Below are 23,027 nucleotides of genomic sequence, written 5' to 3'. Positions count from 1 at the left end.
TAAATTTAAAAACATGGAAACAAAACGCAAAAAGAACTGCCGAAACCCGGGATTGAACCGGGGACCTTTAGATCTTCAGTCTAACGCTCTCCCAACTGAGCTATTTCGGCTGTGAGAATACTGTTAAAATACCTATAGGCTACACGTATACCTAACCTACGTGTGACGTATGAAGGTCAAAGATTATTTGCAATCTTTTATTAATCAATCATGACTCGTATTTTTGATAAGTCGTCGTTAATGGTATTATGGTCGTTATGTACTTTAACTTTGCCTTTAGTACTACCACGCCCTTTAATAAAGGTAGTATTTTAAATCGCTCGTCAAATTACGAATTTATACTGATTCCCATCTATTTTCCTACTTACAAAAATGAGGATGCTACCAATTCAACGCCCTAATGTCCCATGGAGTTCTCATACCAATAGTAGGGGACCGAAATGGGTCAATTAATGGGGTATACCTCAAATTCCCGACCCCTTTTGCGAGATAACGGCCTTTGGGAAAAGGCCCGTAACTGACATTCTGTCTCTGTCATTTTAAAGTGGAAAGTAGAGACAGATAGAAGTTTAATTCTTTTATAAATATCGAAACTATTTTTAATAAACTCTTAACAGAATTTTAGACGCTTCTTAAAACGCTAAGCGTTATCAATTTGTGACACATTTTAGATAAAATTTTATTATTACTTAGTTTAATAAATGTGGGATTGTTAACAAAATAATTTATTAACGCGACACGAGTTCTGTTTTGTAAAGGTTCTTCTTTTGTTATTTCTTTTTAACAAAAATACTCATTAATTTATAAATCTTTTCTTTAATTTATTTCTTAAAGTAATTGAACACGTGTCTCGTTTAAAAATAATTTACTATTTATTGATAAAATAATATTGTAATTCTTTTATTAAAAATAATCGTTCGAAACGAATAAAATACGAACGATTTTGAGTACTTTTTATTAAAAGATTTATTTAATTAAATAAGCTATGACGGTTGAAGTAATTTATTTGTTTATTTCTAATTGTTATTGTGCCTGAATACTCATTAATTTATTATTAACTGTTGTTAATGTTTTAATTTATTTTTATGTTACAAATAATTATCAGTATTTTTTATAAATAATGGTGATTTGAATGATGGTTCTATCTGTACACGTTTATACGAATAAATAAATTATGAAATAAATATATTTATTTTATTTTACACTCCTGTTAGAAACTTTGAATGTCAATCCTGTAGAATCTGGATCTTAAAAGAAGTTAAGACATTTTCGGAGTCGACTCTAGTGAGGCTATAAAATCAATTTGACATGTAAAACTGATGAATTATATCCTTTTTGCAGAATAAACTATTTCATTTCATTTCAATTTCATCTCACCATTGTATTGGAGAGACTCTAGATACTCCAGAAACTGTGTAAACGCTGGTTTGTCGAGTACACAACGATACAACACACATTCACACGTTGAGCACAATGTTTACAGTGTATCTTTGCTAAAAAATAATATTTTCTGCTTAGGCGGCTTAAAGTAAAGAGTCTAGTTTCTTAATGAAATAAATGCTATTACCTATAATGTTGATAATGTTGGCTCTACCTTAACGACCGCGATGTGGGTAATCAGAGACCCACGAAGTTAATATCGTCAAGTTGACGTTTTTATTTCAAGTAGGTAATTTTTTGGCATTGTTAAAGCGTAACAATAATTTTTCCAGAAAATGATTGCAATGGAGAAGAACCCTCTAAAAAGTCCATGAGAAACTTTTTTAATAAAGATAAATCTACATTATTTATTTCACATTAATATTTTGGTTATCATATATATATTATTTGGTTATTTAACTTATTTACATTAAACTTTTTTAAACTAGATCAAATAGCTGACCTGCAGCTATTGCTAACAGCGCCATCTGTTAAGCGGGAGTGGAACTAAGTGAACAGGTTTAGATCATGTGGCTGAATAATAGCGTCACGGAGTAACTTAGTAACAGCTACAGTGCCATCTTTAGAATAGAAAATGAACTAACCAGTTGTTTTAGCTGAACGCTACTTTCATGTAGTAAACAGAAATCATTGCTTAATTTTAAAATAAATAAAATTATAATTTACATGTATTAAATATGAAACAATAAATGAATAAATTCTTTAAAGCTATTTGTGCCACCCAAAATTTTTGAACTATGGATTAAATAGGATAAGAGAAAAAATCTGAACGTGACAAACTGGATTAAATTGCAATAACCGTCAACTGCGAGTGGTGCCTCAGGAACAGGGTTGTATTTAAAAAAAAAATAATGTTTCATGAATTATTATAATGTTTCATTAATATATTTAATTCCAAAGTTTCGCAATCAGATGTCATTTGTTCATAGAATCATATTAGTAAAGATAGCTATGCATCTTATTTTTTATAAACACTACGCGACAAAATTACCACGGAAAATGGCAGGACATAAATTTCATACACCGACTTAAACTTACTTAGCTGACAATTAAACACGAAATAATTTAGAAATATGAAGTAAAAATGTATCGAATGGGTTTTTTGTGCAATACTTTTCCGAATCAGTTGTTCAAATGACGATTGATACACGATAGGTTGGAATATACGGGAGGATATTGTGTACTGGCACGACTGAAAGTATTTTGCTGTGAAGTTAAGTTGTAAGAGAACTTCGGTCTGGAGAAATACGGTTGCTGATAGTTTTTTTGAACGTTAAAGAAGTGCTTCTGAGAACCTAGTCTATCTTGAATAAGTAAATGAATTTTTGTTTAAAACGTAAACATTAACGTGATTTGAAATAAAAGCTCAATCATTGCATAATTGATTCTTTTAGCTTTATAAAAAAGAATGGAAGATATTAGTTATACCGTTTACCGTTGCTTGGCTCGTATGGACGATGAGGTGATAACGAATGATTTTAACAGCATAGGTCTGTTAAAGGTATACACGGTGATTTTTTTGTCGTTTTACAAAAGCAACCCAGTTCATGTATCCGACGTAAAATACGAAGTCAAATCAACTAAGATAATAAGTACGAAGAAAAATTAAACAAGAGAAATCTGAAATATCCTCTTAAAAATGATAAAATTGCCGCCGCCCGCGCCCCTCACCATTGTAACAAGGCTCGGACCGCTCTCCTAACAGAGGTGTGCCTCAAAATAAACTACGAATTGCATCATAATATTGAATAAAAATTGCATTTTTTTTTAATCTCATAAATGCCTATTTTTTATCATGAACGTGTTCTAGTCATTGGATACATGAACTGGGCTGCTTTTGTAAGACGACTAAAAAATCACGGTGTATAGCTAAAAACACAGAAGTGCAGATGTTTTTATTCACCTAAAATGACCAGTTACAGTTGTATGTATTGGTAAGCATTGAAATGGCCTTGTTTTGGTATAGGAAGGCAATCCACATGGAGGGAATGGTAGTGTCAGACTCTTGCTGCCTAAACCTAACGGGCGGGTGACGTTAGCCGCAATTTATACGTGCCCTCACGTATTTAGTTGAACTACACGTGCCGGCCGCCTGAAGACATGAAATAGTCTACCTTAAGAAGTAACCGTTCCGAACCTTCTTTACTTTTTAATATTGTCTGGACTTTAAAAGAGACTGTGGCCCCTGAGTTTCTTTCGACATTTCTTCCCAGGGTAGTCAGATAGGAAATGTAGACTCCGTCGTTCTAAGAAAAGACATTTAAAAGTGACGATAACATCCTATTTGAAGAACGCACCCGCTTCATATCCTCTCCCGTATATTCCAAGCACATTCACTTTCCTAAATCAATACGCACGTTACGAGGCAATTAGCAAATAACTATGGAAGTATATCGGTCTTCCGTCTCCTCCGTGCGTTTTGCACGAATAAATATGTTTTCCGCACGACTGTCCGACTCCAGCATAGTTTCACACAAACTTAAAAGGTTTGTTATTTATTTCCTTCATGATATCCGTATCGACAAAATTGAATACTGTAGCAATAAGAAGGGATTATTATGAGTACGAAGGTTTATAGCTACACTCATAAACAGATTTTAAGAGTACCTAGCTACAAATTTTCGTCTGGCAATACATGAAGACGAGAAGTAAAAAAACAATCGAATCATAATCATCATCGGCCATTTGAAAAACAACTCATTGAGTCATGAGGGGTCTCACAAACATTCAAGTTTCATGCACATTATTACACAATAGTATAACTACAGTACTTAAAATAGAATTATTACGGTCATAAATTATTAGGATTTTAACACGTTGTTTGCAAAGGGAAATGAATGGTAAAACTACATAAATTCAAGTGGACGAATACTTAGTTGAGTTTTACATGGTATGCGATGGCCTGTGGTTTCGCACTCCTGATAGGTTATATAATAGCGAACAATTCAATCATATGTTAAAAAACATGAAACATAAAATAGCATTTTGTCACATTAATTTCCCACACAACCATTTAGTTTTTTGACTTTTTGGTCTGGTTCTGGGTCTCTTAGTGCATGTGAATTTAAAGTTTACGAAGCGTCACACGGACGGAATCCTCAATTTACTCATTGTATTCTTTTCCTACTAGGATTTTATAAAAAACATATTATTCTCACTTCAAGGAGAGGTCATTTACCCTGCAGATTTATTCACCTGGATTTTACTTCATAATTCCACATTACCCACACACGCGATCCCGTTTTGTCTCGTAATACATTATCATGAGAAAAACGCACCGTATTGCAAACGGTTTTTCTCAACTTTATGCTAATTTTAAACAGATGTTGCGTGTCCACATTTTTTCGAATTCCATTTATACAGATTTAGTAGCCGGCCTGGTATTAACTCTAATACAACAGTTTCTTATGATAATTACTCGTTAAGTTTTTTTAAACAATCTCTTTGTTAATTTACATTTTGTGTACGGAGTGTCCAATATTTTTGCTAGCTATTTGCAGGGTAAGAGTTTTGAAACTTTTAATTAAGCATGGAAATATTAATGCAAGAAAAATACCTAGCTAAGTGACGCTTATCGTTTTTTATATTTTTCTCTATGTTTTAAATAATATTGATAGAGACAACATGACTGCTACAAGCGATTTAAAGTGGTGCTTAGTGTCAAACTTGAAAACAGACGTTTCAAAAACAGAGGCAGAAGTTTTACTAGACCCTAGATCTATATCGAATATTCTTTGCATCTTGAGGCAAGTTTGCAAATAATTTTATAGTCTACTTGAAAATTAGGCCATCAAAGAAGTATCAAAGTGTGATTAAATTCAACTTCCAGTAATAAACACGAATTAACTTAAATCATGAATATTTATCGTTAACACCTTGTTATTGACTCAAGTCACTAATGTATTTTAATAATTTGGATTGAAGAAGTCGAAAGCCTCATACGCATCTCTGTGGTCTTTAGGTTCCCCTGCCTTACTTGTAGATGTGGAAGTGGGACAGAGTACTAAATGGCGTAGAGCAGCATCTCGCTTCGACAGATCACTCTCAATTTAAGAGGTCTTCTATTTCTATTTCTTTTTTTCTTAATCGACTCCCGCAGCAATGAATTTAATCTTTGTGTCGGGGATTTTAAAAACATAATAATGACATGCACAAGACACCCAGACTCAGAACAAACATTCGTGGATCAAACAAATGTTTGTCTAACGCGGGGATTGATTAGACACGTCGCGCACAGTTGGTTTGGCGTGGTGACCTCAACCACTCGGCTATCCGTGCAGTTTTGATATACTTATGCTAGCTTTGCAGCTATTTTGTGGTTCATTGATATTATAATTCCCACATAACAGTTACACAGTGAATAGGAAGTTAGGAAACTTGTTATTTAAATGAGGCTTTTTAACATTTTGGTATATCTTTGCATATCGTTGGCAGAACAAGAAATCGAATCACGATAACGATGTTACGTATAGAATGTTTGTTTATAACTTCCGATTATTTAATATCGTCGTTCTTGATATATCACCAAAATGATATTATTTATTTATATTTGACTCCTGGAACCTGGTATTTTCATGTAAAGATTTTTTTTTCTGACCCAACCTTTTTTTTCTTAAGGTTCCCACCTCATGAATCCTCAAGTCGGGAGGGCACCCTATCCGCCAGGTGACGTCACCCACGTTTGGTGCCTATCCTATACTTTTTAACCTATATTATGACCCGGAACTCCAGGTTTCTATAAAAACTTACTTCAAAAACTTTCTCAAAATTCAATCTCATCGAATTTACTACTTATATTATTGTATTTTAAGAGAGACTGAAAATTTTCCTTGTAACAGATTGTGCTCGTCCTGGAAATATATCGAGATTCTCTTTTTAGAAGATATCGTCCAACTCTCTCACGAACTCTCTTTTAATTGATTTTCTAACCTAGTTTACATAATCCACGTCTGAAAGTATCCCCAACCCTTTTATTCTTCAGACCATTAAATCGTCTACCTACTCTTGACCCTGATAAAGTTACGTCTAATGATTCGACTGTCATTTGTATTTCGATTTGAAACAGTTAACCGGAGATAGGATTTATGGTCGACTTAAACTCAAATTTGATATTGAATTATCTGTAAGTCGGCAGAGCTGAAAAAAGATGAATTTATTTCTTAATAAATATGGTGATGTTAGAGTTGTTCTTGATACATTAAGGGTTCTGTACAACTAATCTAAAGATAAACGAAACGGTTGATGAAGAATACATTTAAAGGTGAGTCCACGAATTTTATTTATTTATCATCCAATTTATACAATAATTTAAACAACGTTAAAGTAGGGCGCGTAGGAAAGGCATTTGTGTGATCAACGATTGAATAGTCTAAGTCTGGGTGGCTTTGAGGATGTAAATTAAATGTTTATCAAACCCTGCGCGACTCACTACTGCGGAAGAGGTTACCAAAAAATGTATATCCAGCAAAATAGGTTGAGCTGTGGCTTTCAGGGGCTCCGAAACCAAAACGCAGGCCTAGCAAAAGGATATTTCAAAATAAATCTTAATGACCTCCTATACCTACATTGCCTACATTTTCCGACCATTTTCTTCTTTCACACTATTTCCCACAATAATTAAAACCTCTTCATTCACCCGGTAACATCCTTCCACATGAATTCTAATTATGATAATAGCTTGGTAACGAATAAAAAAACCTACAAAAAATTGTTAACTACCACCCATTTCCGATTAAAAGCAATTGTTACCAATTAACACGCATCGTCAGGCGTCGCTCTAGTCAACCATGATGTGGGGAACTGAATGACTAAAACTCGTTACATAATATTGACTAGGCTAAGAAAAGTAAAATGGAACTTGTAAAAATATATAATGTGTTTTTTTTTTTTATTAAACAAAACGTCTCTCGCAGTAAGGCATTTATTTAAGCCTTGTGTCGCGAGGGCTTTCACAAATTCAAGTCACATGCACATTTTTTATTAATAGAGGTTTGTGACACATAACCTATTGACAGAGGGACGGAGAGTAAACATCACAAGATATTAGCTCAGATGGCGCGAAAAATTTGTCTCGCTCAATAGTTTTTTTTTTGTTACTGTCCCGTTGGAATCCTGACAGTGGGAGGTACGATTATAGTTTAGTTTCACGTATTAAAAACATGCCTGTAAAAACAAGTTACCCAATGAGTGATTTCCAAGAATTAAGTGCTGGACCACCACAATGTTATAGATTATATTGTAGTCATACTTTCAATAACATGGAAAATAATGACTACCTAAATTCAAAATCATCTAAACGCTATAGCCAAATTGTAAAGCAATCACGATAAAAATTGATCCGTAGTAAATATTATTTCATTATATTTTATTAGTTCCAGTAACGTCTATTGCAATAGTTTTTAATTTATTTCTGAGTAGGCAAGCCACACGTTCTTTTCGTTGCATAAAGTAAATTAATAGAGTGTACATATCTAAATTATTATTCATTTCATTAATAACCACTTAAATAGAAGGAAATGGCGTGAAATTAAATAGTTTATTCGGCAAGTAGGAAATATCATCACTTTAACTTGTCTTTTTAAAAATACTGGTGCCACAGGAGTTCATTATACCCCGCATGTATAACGATTTCTGGACAAAAATAATCTATATTCTATACTAATATATAAAGCTGAAGAGTTTGTTTGTCTGTTTGTTTGAACGCGCTAATCTCAGGAACTACTGGTCCAAATTGAAAAAATCTTTTTGTGTTGAATATACCATTAATCGAGGAAGGCTTTAAACCATCACGCTGCGACTAATAGGAGCAAAGATACAATGGAAAATGTGAAAAGAACAGGACGGGTATAAATCATAACTTATATCTTCTTCTACCCACGGGAACGAAGTCGCGGGCAACAGCTAGTTATCCATAAAGTCAAAAGTCGCAAACGAGGTGAGCCAAGGCCTTTGGCGGTGGGACACCAATATTTTCGGATGGGAAAGGTGTAAAGTGGAGTAGGACAAACCAGTCTGGAGTCACATATTGGAGACCATTGCCAAGTTTGAAGTCAGAAATTAGATTGTACAAAAAAGCAACAGTTCTTTTTCTTAGTTCAATACCAAGCATTGAAAACTGAATCGTAGTTATAGTTTTATTTCCCTAATCAAAATATTGACTCGGTCATCTGTATCAAAGTCGACGATATTATATACGTTTAACATGAATTACATCAGCCTAAAAACTACAATAGCTTAGTCATCAATCATCTTTAGAAACCCCCATCGAAATTCGTTCAGTATTCTATACTGCACTCACTTTCGTTGCATCTAAGCCATAGTTAATAACCCATGCAGAAGAAAACTCATTGATTTTAATTACCATGGCAACGGTAATAATAGATCTGGAAAAAAAAGCGTCATTATGTACGATTTATCCGATAGCAAAAAAGGAGGGTAATGTTTTTCAGATACTACAGAATTAATAGAACGTTACTTGAAAGGTATATTTTATGTTTTCTTTTCAAAATGATCATGAATTTTGGAAAATTTCGAAAGTTGGCCGATGTCGTTTTGGTGAAAATCGCAAGATGTTTTGATCCTACGGCAGTTTCATGGGTTGGTAACTGCAGAACCGGTCATTTCTCGTCGTTGTCGGTCGTCTTAATATTGATCAGTGAATCATATTTTCCTTTGAGTAATATGTAAAGAAAATTATACTTTTTTAGACCTTTAGCCAATATCGACATACCGATCATGAGTAATCCTTAAGAAGTCACAACAAATAAGTACAGAAAATAAGTTATCATATTGAGTAGGTATAGTGTTGTGCTAAAACCAATTTCTGAGCAAATCAGTCTAGTACAGAATTAAGTTACAATTGTATACTCATCACACACCCTAACAAGCAAATTGCTGACAGAATGAGCACACTCCACGACGGTAATAACTCAGATGTTTAATCAGCAACTCAATTTGACAAAAGACGACAGCTTTTCACCATCCGTACATATCAAGACATCTCCTGCCATCAAATAATACGCGAACAACAAATTACACCACAATCAATTGGAGAAACTGTCACCAAACCATTAACGGAAGAAGCCACGCGAAAACGACCAAGTTTTTCATTTCGAACACATTTTGTTCATATCGGAATTGAAACCAAAGGAAGCTTGTAGGCCCGTCCGACCGTGAACCAACTGGAAAAACGCAAGTTTATACTTACACATGTATAAATATAACGTCTACCAGCGACAGTAATTCAGTTTTGCGCGATCGCTTGATGCAAAATGGTGGACAGGGCGAGGATCTGAAGAAAGTGAAGTGTTGTGTAATAAGTGACATTAAATAACCATCAATATGTTTTACCAAACTTTAGTGCTCTGTTGTGTGGTGTTGGCGTCAGCCACTGAGTACCAGGACGCTTTGAAGAAACTTTGGAACAAGGACAGTGATTCGGTGATCGATGTAACCAGTGCATCTATAGTCATCAAGCCTTCGAGTTTCCAGACGAGAGAGTCCCGTGTCCCATATATGTACAAACGGTACGCCTTTAAGCCTCGCGCCATCCCTCTGAAGCCGGAAGAGCCCCAAGTGGAAAGGAATGTATATTATGCTGATGTGAAAAACAGTTCCAATGTGCTTTTCCCTGGTAATTATATCCCAATTGCCAAAGAGAAAAGTAATCTGACGGACAATGATAAACAGTTTCAAATTAAGACAATACCCTTGATTAGGAATGCTGAGTTCGAGAGAAGGTCTTTGAATGTTGAGGAACCTATTATTGAGAAGCCTGAGGGATTCTCGGAGCCTAGTGCGTCAAGGAGGTCGATTTCTTGTAAGTATAGGTTTACTTTAATAACCAATTATTAGGTTATTATGACCTATTAAGCTTTTTCAAACCTATTTGGACAATAGTTACTAAATAGATGGGAATAAAATAACAGCCCCTATTCAATTCTTTGGCCATTCTATTAGGGATTTTGATCTATTGATGCATTTTTCGTTTCACAATTTTACAGAATTTGGTACCTATTGACTTAATGCTAAAGATTACAAATGCCAATATACCATGAGATATATAAATCAAAATGAAAACATAGCTAACACCTAACCAATGGACCCAGCAAAAATAAAATCTCTTTCGTTATTAAATCAGTTGATAAAAACTGTATTTTCCATTGCATTCCATATTATCCTAAGCAATAAATCAAATTGAAAGAGATGATTTAGCACGGAGACTATCTAATGCCGATGTGAATACGCCACTATCACGCAACACTCTGTTAATAATTATTTATTTAGTATCAATGACCTTGCGTTGCATGATCGTTCATTAATAGTCGATTAAAACGTACAATTTTCAGTGTTCCAGAGTATATCGAAGTTTAATGATAATTTATTATTTTACTGGTAATTATTAAATTAGAGATATAATAAAGTATTTTAATTGATACGTATTACATAATTAACATCAAGATCTTAATTGAATCTAATTTGAATATTACTTAACATGACGATGCAATTGTATTGAAACACCATTGTTCTTTTAACAACAAATACGATTATTAATAACGATGTCAAGAGAATAGACTCTGAAAACTTTCCCTGAATAATAATGAAGAATTTAAATTACCAAAATGATTCAGATGATGTAGTTATCTAAAGAGATATAGACAAAACCTCATATAACACAGAATCACTTGATAATGACGAAGGAACCAAAAATAATGACAAAATAGAGGAGCACAATCCAAAATTATATGGATCTATGTCAGTATCACCTTAAAATCAAGAAACACCTACACCTGATAATTAAAAAGCAAAATTAGCAATTACACACAAGATATTTGCATTTAATTCCCTTTCCGCTGTTATGATTACTGCCAGAATTTAAAAGGCTTCATTAATAAGTAATTGTTGATTATACAATATCTAGTTCAATTGATGTAGGGCACCTAAGGACCGATTCCCATATCTGTAAATAATTAAGCGACCAATTTGAAAAAGATTTTGGGAGTATCTAGTTCGTCTACAAAGTAGTTTGATGTTCAATCAAAGTGAACATCAATTGGATTATTAATGACATTTAGGTCATTGGAATTTAAATTTATTTTCATTTCATTTCAACCCTCATATTCAGTAGCATCTTTCTTATGGATGACATCACCAAATTACACAAAAAAGTACCTGCATCAATTATTTTACGCATGCAAAATAATGGCATGGTGTAGAGTGACCGTAATTCTTGCAATGCAACGCTCCAATGCAAGTCCTAGATCAAACAAACAATTAACAAGCGACTGCTGGATTGTTGATGTTTCCATGTCAACGACTCCTGATTATGAACTTGATATAAAAAACCGTAATGCAACGCACATCGAAGCGAACGGTAACAATATACATAAAGATATAGCTGAAGTTAACGAGCGGAAATGATTGCAAGTTACGATATTGATGAAATTCAGGGTAGCGAGAGTTATTGCTTGTTAGACATGTGTGAAGGCAGAAGGCATATGATGACGTTAATGAAACACCTTTATAGAAACATAAAAATTAGGTATTTGATGATGAGAATTCATTGGGATCACAAGTTGACTTGAATTGATTCCGTTAAATAAAAATATCGTCTTTGAAACTGAGGTTCTGCTTCGATAATAATAAGATGACAATCGTGATCTAGTCAAAAAAAACTAATTTTCGCTTGTCCCGTATCCTAATCTCTTTAAGGTGTTAAGGACCATTCAAACGAAATGATATAAATCATTTGCTTTGAAATTATTCTTAAAACAAGTTAAAGGATAATTACGATACTTAAATATTTTTGTATTGAACTCCAAAACCTCATAAAGTCTTGTCCAAACTTGGCCTTTTGTCTACTTTGCTTAGTGACGATCAGTCGACGGTGAATTTGTAACGGTGGGTAATGATAGTGGTAGTATTGCGACGGTTTCTCTATTATTGGGTGAGCAGGGCGGTAAGTGCAGTGGACAAGAAAGGGATCATTTGAATGTTGAGTTGTGACCGAGCTTTACTGAGTTGATAGATAAAGCATCTTAGCTTTGGATCTGACGGCTCATAGCATATAGAAAAAGATGAAATGATACATATTTAATTCAAACAATGAAATAACGATCATTAATCTCATAAATATTTAAAAGCTTTATATTTTTTTATAAACCACTGGAAATTCAAATGGGATATTTTTATTTGACCGAATATATTGGTATGGGTGAACAAGGAAGAAAAATTATGAATAAATTGAGCATGCAATATTTTATTAATTAACATTTTTTAATTAAACTTAACACTTTCATGCAATTCAAAAGCAAGAGTGAACACGCTAATCACTAGACATTATTATCGCTTATAATGGTGCGATCAATATCAGTTTAAATGGTTTGATTGATACCATTATCATTCAGTTTGCTATCTCCTTCATAAATGGTCATGGCTTCATTAAATCTTAGGTGTTGATTGCCAATAAATATTGAAACTGTCAATTGTGTTACTGTTTCTTTATCAACTTTATTGTTCTTTAGTATATTATGAGATCATAAATCAAGTGCTTCTAGAACACAATAATTCTCGTTTATTACAACTCATTCTGTATCAACATGATCTTGTTCTATTGGTTGACTGTTAGTACTTAGATGATTTTGGTCATCAATGTTTTTGAGATAAACATCATTACAAATGGCTCATATTTTTTTAAATCCTTAATGAATGCAATAATAAATACAGCAGACAATCATTTTGCGATAAAAGTGTATTAAAATGAGAGAAAATTTGAGTTCGAAGATGGAACTTTGGAAAATGACAACGGCAAAGGCTGACAGCGCCGTTCAACTTTCCTAACAAGAATGTTTAACAGTTTAGTTGTTAAAGATGATAATTCAACTTTAATACTTTCAGATTACGAACAATTACGCTGTAAATTACTGACACATGCGTGCTGTGTAATCAGTAGTCATCTCTTGTCTTAAGCTAACGCAATCGGTTCAGGTTATTAGCCTAACCAAGATGATATTACGATATTTGTGACATAGTCGTTGGTTTTTAAAAGCGGTAATTAGCTGACAAGTTTCATAACCTGTAATTTCTATAGTAAATGCGTGTTTCTTTCTGAGAAACTATTTTATATTTTTCTATATGACAGCAATTTAATTAAAAATACTCTAGGTATACTCTAGATACCTAGCTATAAATATTCTCTAGGATAATGTTATGATAATAATAAAAATAAGATGATGAAGTAATAATGATTCAAAGCAAATTTGTATACTCTGTGTAATTATAAATATTCCATTGTAATTAACAAAGACTTTTTCTATTTTCCAGATTTAATGGGCGACGACGACGAGGACGAAGAGGACGAATTTGAGGATGATGGAGAGTTTGAAGAAGAAGACGTCGGCAGCATCAAAGGTCAGGAGGAAGTACGGAATAAGAACAAGAAAAAGAAGCTCAAACCAAAGAAACTAAAGAAATACATGTTGCCGTTACTACTGGCTTACAAGATGAAGTACTTTGCTCTGGTTCCAGTCATGATCGCAGGGTTAATACTCCTGATCGGAGCAACCGGCCTCGCAGGATTCTTCTTTGCATTATTCGCAGCGGTCATGGGACTACAAAAGGGAGGGTACTAAACGACAAACGAAACCGACTTCAAATATTTGGAATGAAAGCGACTGTGGAAGCAGACACGAATAGAGAATCGACAAGCAAAATCAAAATAGAACAGATATTTATTTTGGATTGGGATTTGATATGGATGGAATATAACCAATTTTGAAGTCGGTAGGAAATTAAAGTATAAAATAAAGTCGACGACTCGCAGTTGCCATTCAGTCTAAGTAAGCGTCCATTCGGAATCTGTCAGTCTGACATCAAAGATATGGAAATCCACCGATTGTTGATTGGCTGATTTTACTGTTCCATTTTTTTTCTGTTTTTCGTACAAAACTTGGGCTATCTGTATTTAATGAACAATCAACGCTATTTTTAAGCTCGCGCAAATGTAAATATAATTAAGTACTAGAATTTAAGTTATTTATTTATTTATTGTTAGTAAGTATAGATAATGTAGTTACCAATTATAACGTAGACAAAATTGTGTATCGCTAACAATAATAATATAATTATACTCAAGTGCTTCGATTTTTTATGACTTTTATTGAAATTGTCTGAACCTTAAATACTATTTTTATAGTTTTCTCAATAACCTATTGCAGCGTGCTTCTATTTTTAAACCATTATTGGACTAGACGCTCTTAAAATTAACTATCCCGTACATATATCACAAAACGAAATGAAAAGAATCTACAAAAATGTTTACACAATAAAACTCACGGAAAAGGGAAATGCTTGATAACGTCAGTTATGAAGGGTTACCTTAATTATTAATAAATTGCGTTATCTACAGATCATTACTACGCAAGTACCGCAGACAAGCATTTCTGTGATCCACAACAATTTGATCTATGATTCGCTGTCTATACGCATATTATGAATGACAAGGAGTAAATTTCTTAGTAAACCTGCTTCACGCTGCCATTAAAGTACCGAAAAAATATTTTTTATTAAATCACAAACACTAACAAGTACCTAGTGAGATCGTTTACCTACCATGGTCAAATGAAAAAACACAATCTACTGAATAGATAGAAAATACTTTTTGATTGAAAAGAAAAATTAAGTTTTAAAATAACAAATATTGATAACCACAGAATAGGATCGACATGCTCCATTTGTCTTTCCATTAGATTCTCAACTCATCTTGTGGTTACAATAATGACAGTCTTTAAAACGATATCTCAGAAAAAAAAATACTTTTGATAAGTAAGTATAAAGTAGATAATGTTAAAGGTACGTATGGCCAGTTTAAAGTTCAATCTTAATATCATTATAGTACTTGAATAAAATGACCATAAGCTTCGAGTTGCCAGTCAACCTTTTAAAATTATTATGAACAATGTTATCAAAACTGATTTTGGCTCAAAAGTATCTGCAGAAAATAATTATAAACTAGACATCCATTACATGAAGGAAAAGATTGTAAGTTACAAGATGAGATCAGATCCATGATGGGATCAGATACACCTGATCACAAACTAAGCCGAGCCTGTAAAACGAAAAGCTGACAACTCATACAAATATTATCAATATTTTAAGTCTTGTCATATGCAAAAATGACACCCAGACAAAGAATAATAAACACTCATGGTCATAACACAAAAAATATTCCTGTGCGGTAATCGAACCGACAATCTCCAGTTTTTTAGTTAAAGCCACAACCACTACGCTAACACGACTAAATAGTTTCATACTTATACTAACTAGACAAGATACGTGTCAGGATTTTAAAAAAATGTAACCAGCCGGCTACTACCCTTCTAACCATTGAACCCATCCACCCTCTAACTATACCATCAACAACGCCATCTATTTTATTTACGTGTTACTACGAAGCGTAGCTGTTGACAACATGAACCTTTTTCAATAAGCTACAAACTGATGACATATAAGTACATAGTTCCTACAGATCTACGAATAAAAAAAAATCAAAATGACTTTACTATCAATAAAATAAAAACGAGCAAGTTGTACAGCTATCAATTACAGTCTTGAATCGATTTTTTTTTTTTTACATCGCATAATGGTTTTGCCATAATAAAGATTGCTTTGCACCGCAGTCGGTGAGTGATGGATTTCATTGCATTGCCAAGCACCGGCCAAATGCGGAAAACGTTGCACGGTTGAGGCTTAGTCAGTATGATTCTGATTCTATCCTCCTTCTGCCCCGAGGAGATTTATGTCCATGAGAAAGCCAGCTTATTAGAATGATCATCAGGCTTATTTGCTTATTTAACATTCAATGGTTTCCTAGTGCAAATAATGAAATGTGGGTTGTAATATTTTGTGACAAGCGACATTTTTTTAATTAATCGTGAATAGCATTGAATTACCAGTAAATAAAAAATCTGGACCACAAATATTATAATTTACAACTTACTTAAAAAGCAGCGAATTAAATAAATCCGGGCTCCAAATGCTTTGCGCCAATGTTATCTCCTAAAATGGGAAGAGGGATTGCAGAGCAGCTGCAAAATCCTTTAATTCCAAAAGCCTTTGCTGCAAAAACGATTTTAGAAACCCGCAACAATGTCAAAGTATAACATCCTTAAACTTCATAGTTCATTACCATCTAGCCAATTAAGTCTTCAAAATGACCACCATACGCTTTCCCTAACACTAAAATTAGCGGATAATTATCGTATGGAGCCATTAAAACTTGACGCTTCATAGACCCCTGTAGTCTCATTATGTCGCTATAAAAGTCAAAGACTGTCTATGTCAACACCATTACACTTGAGGTAGTCAAGAAAAAAGCATTTAGGAATAATATGAAAAGTATCAGCGTAGCTTAAAAGGTCAAGGTCAAAATGCTTCCCTATTCCCGCGGGTTAATGCTTGATAACACAAATAATTATGGAATTGTGAAGACAGAGACTGTCTTTGGGTTTGGGCCAAGTGGTCACGATAATTACGTGGATGGTAACTTCAATGCAACTAAGCCTTTGGAGTGGATTATTGCTAGTGGTAACTTCGCGCCACGATCCTTGCCAGGTAAGGAATAATATTTTCAGTAACATGCTCAATACATACGAGCTATAAAGATGTACGTCTTTTTTCCTTTTCCCAAACATTTATGTTTTCTCTCCGAAACAATATTTTTAAGTCTGATTATTTCAATAATATCGACAATGCATATTCTTAAAACCTCTTTTATTCATTAATTTTGTATTCTTGGATATGTTAGGAATTGACGTCATCAAATCCTTTTTTTCCTTACTGCTAAGCAAATGCCTGTATCCAAAATAAATACAGGTCACAATTATTACAGACACGGAATCACGAGACCTTAAGGACATCGAACCAAGATCATCAAAGCAACAGAAAGGCTCAAAAAAGAAGAAGCATTCGAAAAAGAATAAGAATACAAAGCGCAAGGGGAAGGGAAAACATAAGGGGATTAAGGGGGGTGGAGACAAAATGAAAAATTGCATCTTCAAGGTCATCAGGAAATCAACAAAGAAGAACAGGGGAGGGAACAGGTTCCCGAAGATGCATCGGAAGTATATGATGCCGCTGATCCTCGGGCTGTTGGCAGCTAAGAGCCTCTTGATACCAATTGCTTTGAAAGCGTTAGCTTTCTTATCTGCTAAAGGTGAGTTTTTAGTTATTTATAAATAGATTTTAATGATAAGAGACGTTTGGTGAGTCAATTTGTAGACAGGCTACTTAAAAACTCTTGCGGAGTAATTTAATAAAGTACTTATGGGTAGATTTATTAAGGTATTAATATTGTAAGTGGCGTACCACGGTAGGGGCTTATGTCCAGCTACTAAGACGGATCACATTTTGCTTTGACCAAAACTCATCATCTGGCATTAAACTGTTTATGGCTATCATAAGCATAACTGTGTGAATAATAATCACTTACTTTTGTTTATATTACAATATCATATTAACACCCAAATCTTTGCCGATTACTGAAATAGCATTGAAATCTAACAGATCCAGATTCTTCTTTAAACACTTATTTCTTCTAGGTCTGATGATGGGCTTCTTCTCAACCGTAATGGCCTCAGTCCTCAGCCTCAAAGGCATGTTCGACCACAACCACAGCTACCAGAATCGGAAGGACGACACCAAGACACAAGTCGAGATCATACAGGTGCCGTCAAAGAGTGAAGACCATGTGTACTACGATGAGCATTATAAGAGAGGGGATTATGTTCCTTTACCTGTTATGGTGCATTAAAGACCTAATTGTAAGAATAAAGAGTTCAAATTGGTATGGCTGAATGATAATCACGGAATACAATGAAAAAACTGGTGGGAGCGAAAAAAATAGGTTTTTACGTCAATTTATATTAAACGTAGTATATGAATAAAATATTCTTGTAATATATGAAAAATGTGCAAATTATTATATTGTATTATTGTAACTGTATGTTTATACTTATAAGTAAACTTATTTTAAACCAAAGATTAAATCCAATGTTTAAAACGAAAAAGGTTTTGTTATTGTATTATATTATGTGATTCCTTAGAGTCTGACACGCAAAACATGAGCTAGACAATTTTTAGACATTCTTCATATAGCCACACCAAAATATATGTCAAATGTCAGTACATGAATTGTCATTTGCATAAAACGTGTTTACTTTTTTGCTGCGAAATTATTTTAAACCATTAAATATGAAGACTCCTATTAAGAATGAGGCTAGAAGGCTAATATTCAATATGATTAATAAATTTGATGTGAAAAATAAAGACAATGAACAGATTTTCAATGTAAAAGACCAATGTTTGGTTACAATCTTGGAAGCCATTGGTAAGCACGACACGTTTATCTTGATCCTTTGCTTAATCCTATTACATATTCATATTTGCATAAAACATTTATCTCGTTATCTATGAAAATGTATTCAATGTTTTATATATTTTCGTATTTCTTCAGGAACCGAAAATATAGATGTTAACATTTTTTAAATAATTTTATAATATTTTTTTTTGTTGCAGAATGGAATAATTGTATAGAACACCTCATAAAAAACGAAAATAATTATGTTGAAAAAGATAACATTCTTGAAACGCAACTGGAAAGTTTTACTATAAATGTAAAAGATGATAGTAGTGATAGTGACGAATCTCTTGAAGTAGTTTTTTAGATTCCGATTTTGATTACGAATCACAATAAATAATGTTATAATAACTACGTTTATTTATTTCTCCTTACAATTGCAGAATGCTTATATACAAAAATGACCCTCCTCATTCTGAGAAGAGGCCCTTGCCCTGCAGTGGGACAGTAATGGGTAGATATTATATACACAAAAATACTATGTTTAAAACGGTTGAGCCATTAAAAATCGTATGATATAAAACAACAATAATATTTGTCCATAATTTATTAATCCATGATGTAAAATCAAATATCAAAATGTATTTTTCTTACTATACACAGTGATACCAGCGCTAGATTTTTTGAATTTGCCGCTTTTTTCCAGGCTCATGTTTCGTATGTCAGACTCTAGTCTCATCAATTTTATGTGTCAAATAAAAACAAAAATCATTTACAATCGCCACAGACCTTAGCCACAGACTGGAATAATTTGATTCTATGTTATGATAAAAAATCTTACTTACCGCAATAATTTTTCTTCTTATAGCAATTGGATACTTTTTGGGAAGCAAATATGAATTTTTATCAACCTTTATCCCTCTAGTCCAGAGCAAGAAAATAACAAAACGCAGAGACTAAAAACTCTTTCAGTAAGATTTCACTATCAAATCCAGAACTGGCGACAAAACAAAAGCGGCCAAGCGACACAACTGACACAAGACACTGACATCGAAAAACACTAAAGTATGGCAGAATGTGAAAAATAAAAACAAAAATTTATTTGTACCCAATCCCCAAAAAACATCCATAAAAATAAGAAAAAAATGGCAACCAATAAGGAATAACCGGTGCTACCATGGGTAAGCGGAGGCGACGTATCTTTCCTAAGAGAAAAAGATCAGTGTTCAGCAGACCACATCCAATACGACGAAAAATGGCTCTCCGACACAGGAAAATGAAGGCATTCTTCCATAAGCACAGCCCTAAAATGTTCATAACGAGAGGCGTTCGAAGAGTTGTGGGGGGAATCTACAATGTGTCAGACAAAGTGAGAGACAAGATCGCTGAGAGTACGATGGCTCTGGACAATCCTTTTAGCGCGCAGTTCTACGAAGACCGTTGTACAATCCAATAAAATGATATGTGACGTGGCAATAGGATTGCAATAAATAGTTTAAAGTTTCCTGGCTTGTTTTTGTCCTATGGTTGTTGGTCCCTGGCAGTGTCTCAGTGTACACTCAGTGTAATATCTAGTGATGAATTGATGACGATGGGCATGGTAATAAATGGAGCAGAAGGTATGATGGAACGTTTTCCTTTTTATAATTATATTAAAATGGTTTTGCGTGCAGAACAAATGCAGATATTTCTTCTAATCAACATCAAGTCAATCTAATCCACCATGGGCAATAAACCCAAAACTTGGTTGGTATACTAGTATACCATCACACTGAGCATGAGCTGACAGTCAGCCCTGATGGATCAATATGTATGCAGTTATATTAATCATTTATTTTTAAATCGCACCGACTTCTCAGCCCAAACGCTGCACAAATTTTAGTGTCTATTAGTATGGACAGTCAGCTTGAGGAGTGCATGTTTCTGGAACCAGCCTATTTCAAATTCAAACATCTACACGACACCCAAAAGAAACAAATCAAACTTTCTAATACATAAAATCAGTTCCAAACCCTTACAACAAGTACGTGCATTACTCATGAATAATTAAACCGATTCAAATGAAATTGCTCATAAATAATAAGCGGGTTCTTCAACACTGACCATGGGATATAAATAGTTGTTATACAACTTAAAGTGTGCCAACGCACTCGAGTTACGCAACACACTCGTTGCCTCTCAAGCTACAGTATATGCAGAGATAACAGAACTAATATTTTAGACGTATTTTTTTCACTATAAGCTCTACATTCCCGTTTCATAGGGCTAGGTAATTATAAAAATAAGGTAATAATCGCCTACTCTATATAATCTTTAAATGTTGTACTTTAACGATTAACTAATTCGTCGTTTATTTGTAAAGTGTTTGTTTTACATCCTCAATTTCTCAAATTCATCCTAAATTATTATTAGTAACCCACTAATAATAATTTTCTTTCCTCCCGCTCTCCTCTTTCGTTCCATTGCAGCAAAGCGTCTACCGCTTCCTATCGCCTATCGCCTTTCCCGTCTAAGTAAGTAAGGTGATCAAATTTATTACAGACTTTAAAATCAGTATAACTGACACATTTAGTTTTTGATATGTATAATTGTTCAACAAAATTTTATCTTAGTAAAGCTAAATGATCAATGACTGCATAGTACAATTTCAAACTCGTAGTTCAGTTGCTTTAAACATTTGTACAAACTTCATTACTGATTTAGCAACTTAAAAAATCGTTTTAAGTAATAATATATTTGTTTTTCTTCCTGCCCATTTAAATAAACCTCTATATTTATCTGAGTATAAAGCTAGCATATACTACGTGCAGATCAAATAGAAAGTAAGCGGTCGGTACAAGTTCATTGCGACGACCTTGAACGCGTCGATGCAACTGCGATCTAACGCGCGCCGCACATAGAGACACAATACTGGGAAGTTTTATGTAATAATATTATAATAGCTCTGTTACGTGATATTAACTGAGCTTTGCCTGTTCTTTTAAGATGTTTTCTTAGGGGTATCTGATTACGTTGGCAATTTTTTTTGGTGTTTCGTCAGTACCCAAAATAGGATAAATAACATTTGTAAATATTTTGGTCGAATAACATTTGTAACCCAACCAAAAGATTTTTATAAGATATTTGTACGGGACCCGGATTCTTTTAGACATATTTCTAGTTTCATTAAGCAATTTACAGAATAATATTATTTGATGCCCTGTTCAAAATCACGTCAAGAGGTATAATTACACTTGGGCACGTAAAACTTTAATAAATTATTATTGATACAGCTCTTAAATAAAACATCAGAAATATGTTAGCTATACTTTATTTATACTTATTTCAATCATAGATTTATATATGTCGTTCAATGTGCGCTCAACCTAAAGGGACAATTTGAAGAGATTTTGGAGAAAGTTTCCCTCCGGCAGTACAGTAGTAGCCTTGACCCCTTTAGTAGATTAGAAGGCTCTAGAGATACCATTAAATGGTAGAGCCTTTAGATTTCCAAGATTTAAATAATCTTTTATTCGGTAGTTCTGTAATCGAATCCGTGGTTGACCTGATATGCCTAACTTATTACCATACACTGTTCCCAGGTAACATGTTTGCATGCATAGAATATGTTATGAGCAAAATTATTTCCTAAAAAAATGTAAAAGGGACTTTTGCCAATTATGTATACCATCCATCTTGTGATTTGGAAATAAAGTTGTAGCTGCAAGATTACCATTACAAAGTACTAAAATTATTGAGGTATTTTTACTTCACGTCCTCGCATCATAATCATTTCCATCTCACGTGGTCGTGGTCCCCCGATCAGGAAGGATCTTTTTCTCTATTATTATCACGTAAGCTGACCCTCTCCTTTATTCTACGACTCTTAACAGTTGTTCTAGGCATCCCTCATAACGGTGCTGCCAATAAACTTAAACAATATACTTATGTCGATAAAACTTCGAATAAAATGTATACTATACTTTTAGATCGAATGATAGAAAATAGTTTTTCAACGTCCTGAAGCATTGTAAAACTTTTGGGTACCAAAATGATCTAAACAGGCAATTACAATTTAGTTTCCTATTACTATGCCTACTAAATTCTACATTAGCTTACTTCAACAACGATTCACTCACATTGCTCTACATTATTCAAAGCTAGAAACATTTTTTCCTTCTTAAGGATGTTCAAAGTGACGTCACCCATACCTACCGGATTGCTTCCTTTAGAAAGTTTTTTGACAATCGAAGAA

General features: G+C 33.7%; 1 protein-coding gene, 1 long non-coding RNA gene and 1 other non-coding gene across 3 annotated transcripts; 2 read left to right on the top strand and 1 right to left on the bottom strand.

The window, feature by feature from the left end:
- Nucleotides 1-37: 37 nt before the first annotated feature.
- Trnaf-gaa lies at nt 38-110 on the bottom strand. The gene has a single exon. It is a non-coding gene; the product is annotated as a tRNA-Phe (tRNA).
- An 8,838-nt stretch (nt 111-8,948) lies between these two features.
- On the top strand, nt 8,949-14,469 carry LOC113498648. Its single transcript, XM_026878745.1, has 2 exons — nt 8,949-10,258; nt 13,762-14,469. Exons 1-2 carry the CDS (start codon nt 9,781-9,783, stop codon nt 14,067-14,069), a joined length of 786 nt encoding a protein of 261 aa, XP_026734546.1. The 5' UTR covers nt 8,949-9,780; the 3' UTR covers nt 14,070-14,469.
- Nucleotides 14,470-18,542: 4,073 nt separating this feature from the next.
- LOC113498642 lies at nt 18,543-19,204 on the top strand. The gene is made up of 2 exons (XR_003401032.1): nt 18,543-18,823; nt 19,012-19,204. It is a non-coding gene; the product is annotated as an uncharacterized LOC113498642 (long non-coding RNA).
- The last annotated feature ends 3,823 nt before the right edge of the window (nt 19,205-23,027 follow it).

Source organism: Trichoplusia ni, chromosome 1 (assembly GCF_003590095.1).
Source record: "Trichoplusia ni isolate ovarian cell line Hi5 chromosome 1, tn1, whole genome shotgun sequence".
Lineage (NCBI taxonomy): Eukaryota > Metazoa > Arthropoda > Insecta > Lepidoptera > Noctuidae > Trichoplusia > Trichoplusia ni.
This window is presented reverse-complemented; position numbering and strand designations above follow the sequence as displayed.

Bases quoted from the DNA above. Each gene is read 5' to 3' on its own strand.
- LOC113498648 (XM_026878745.1), top strand. From the start codon at position 9,781: ATGTTTTACCAAACTTTAGTGCTCTGTTGTGTGGTGTTGGCGTCAGCC. The intron at 10,259-13,761 runs GTAAGTATAGGT...TCTATTTTCCAG, and splicing joins GTCAAGGAGGTCGATTTCTT to ATTTAATGGGCGACGACGAC.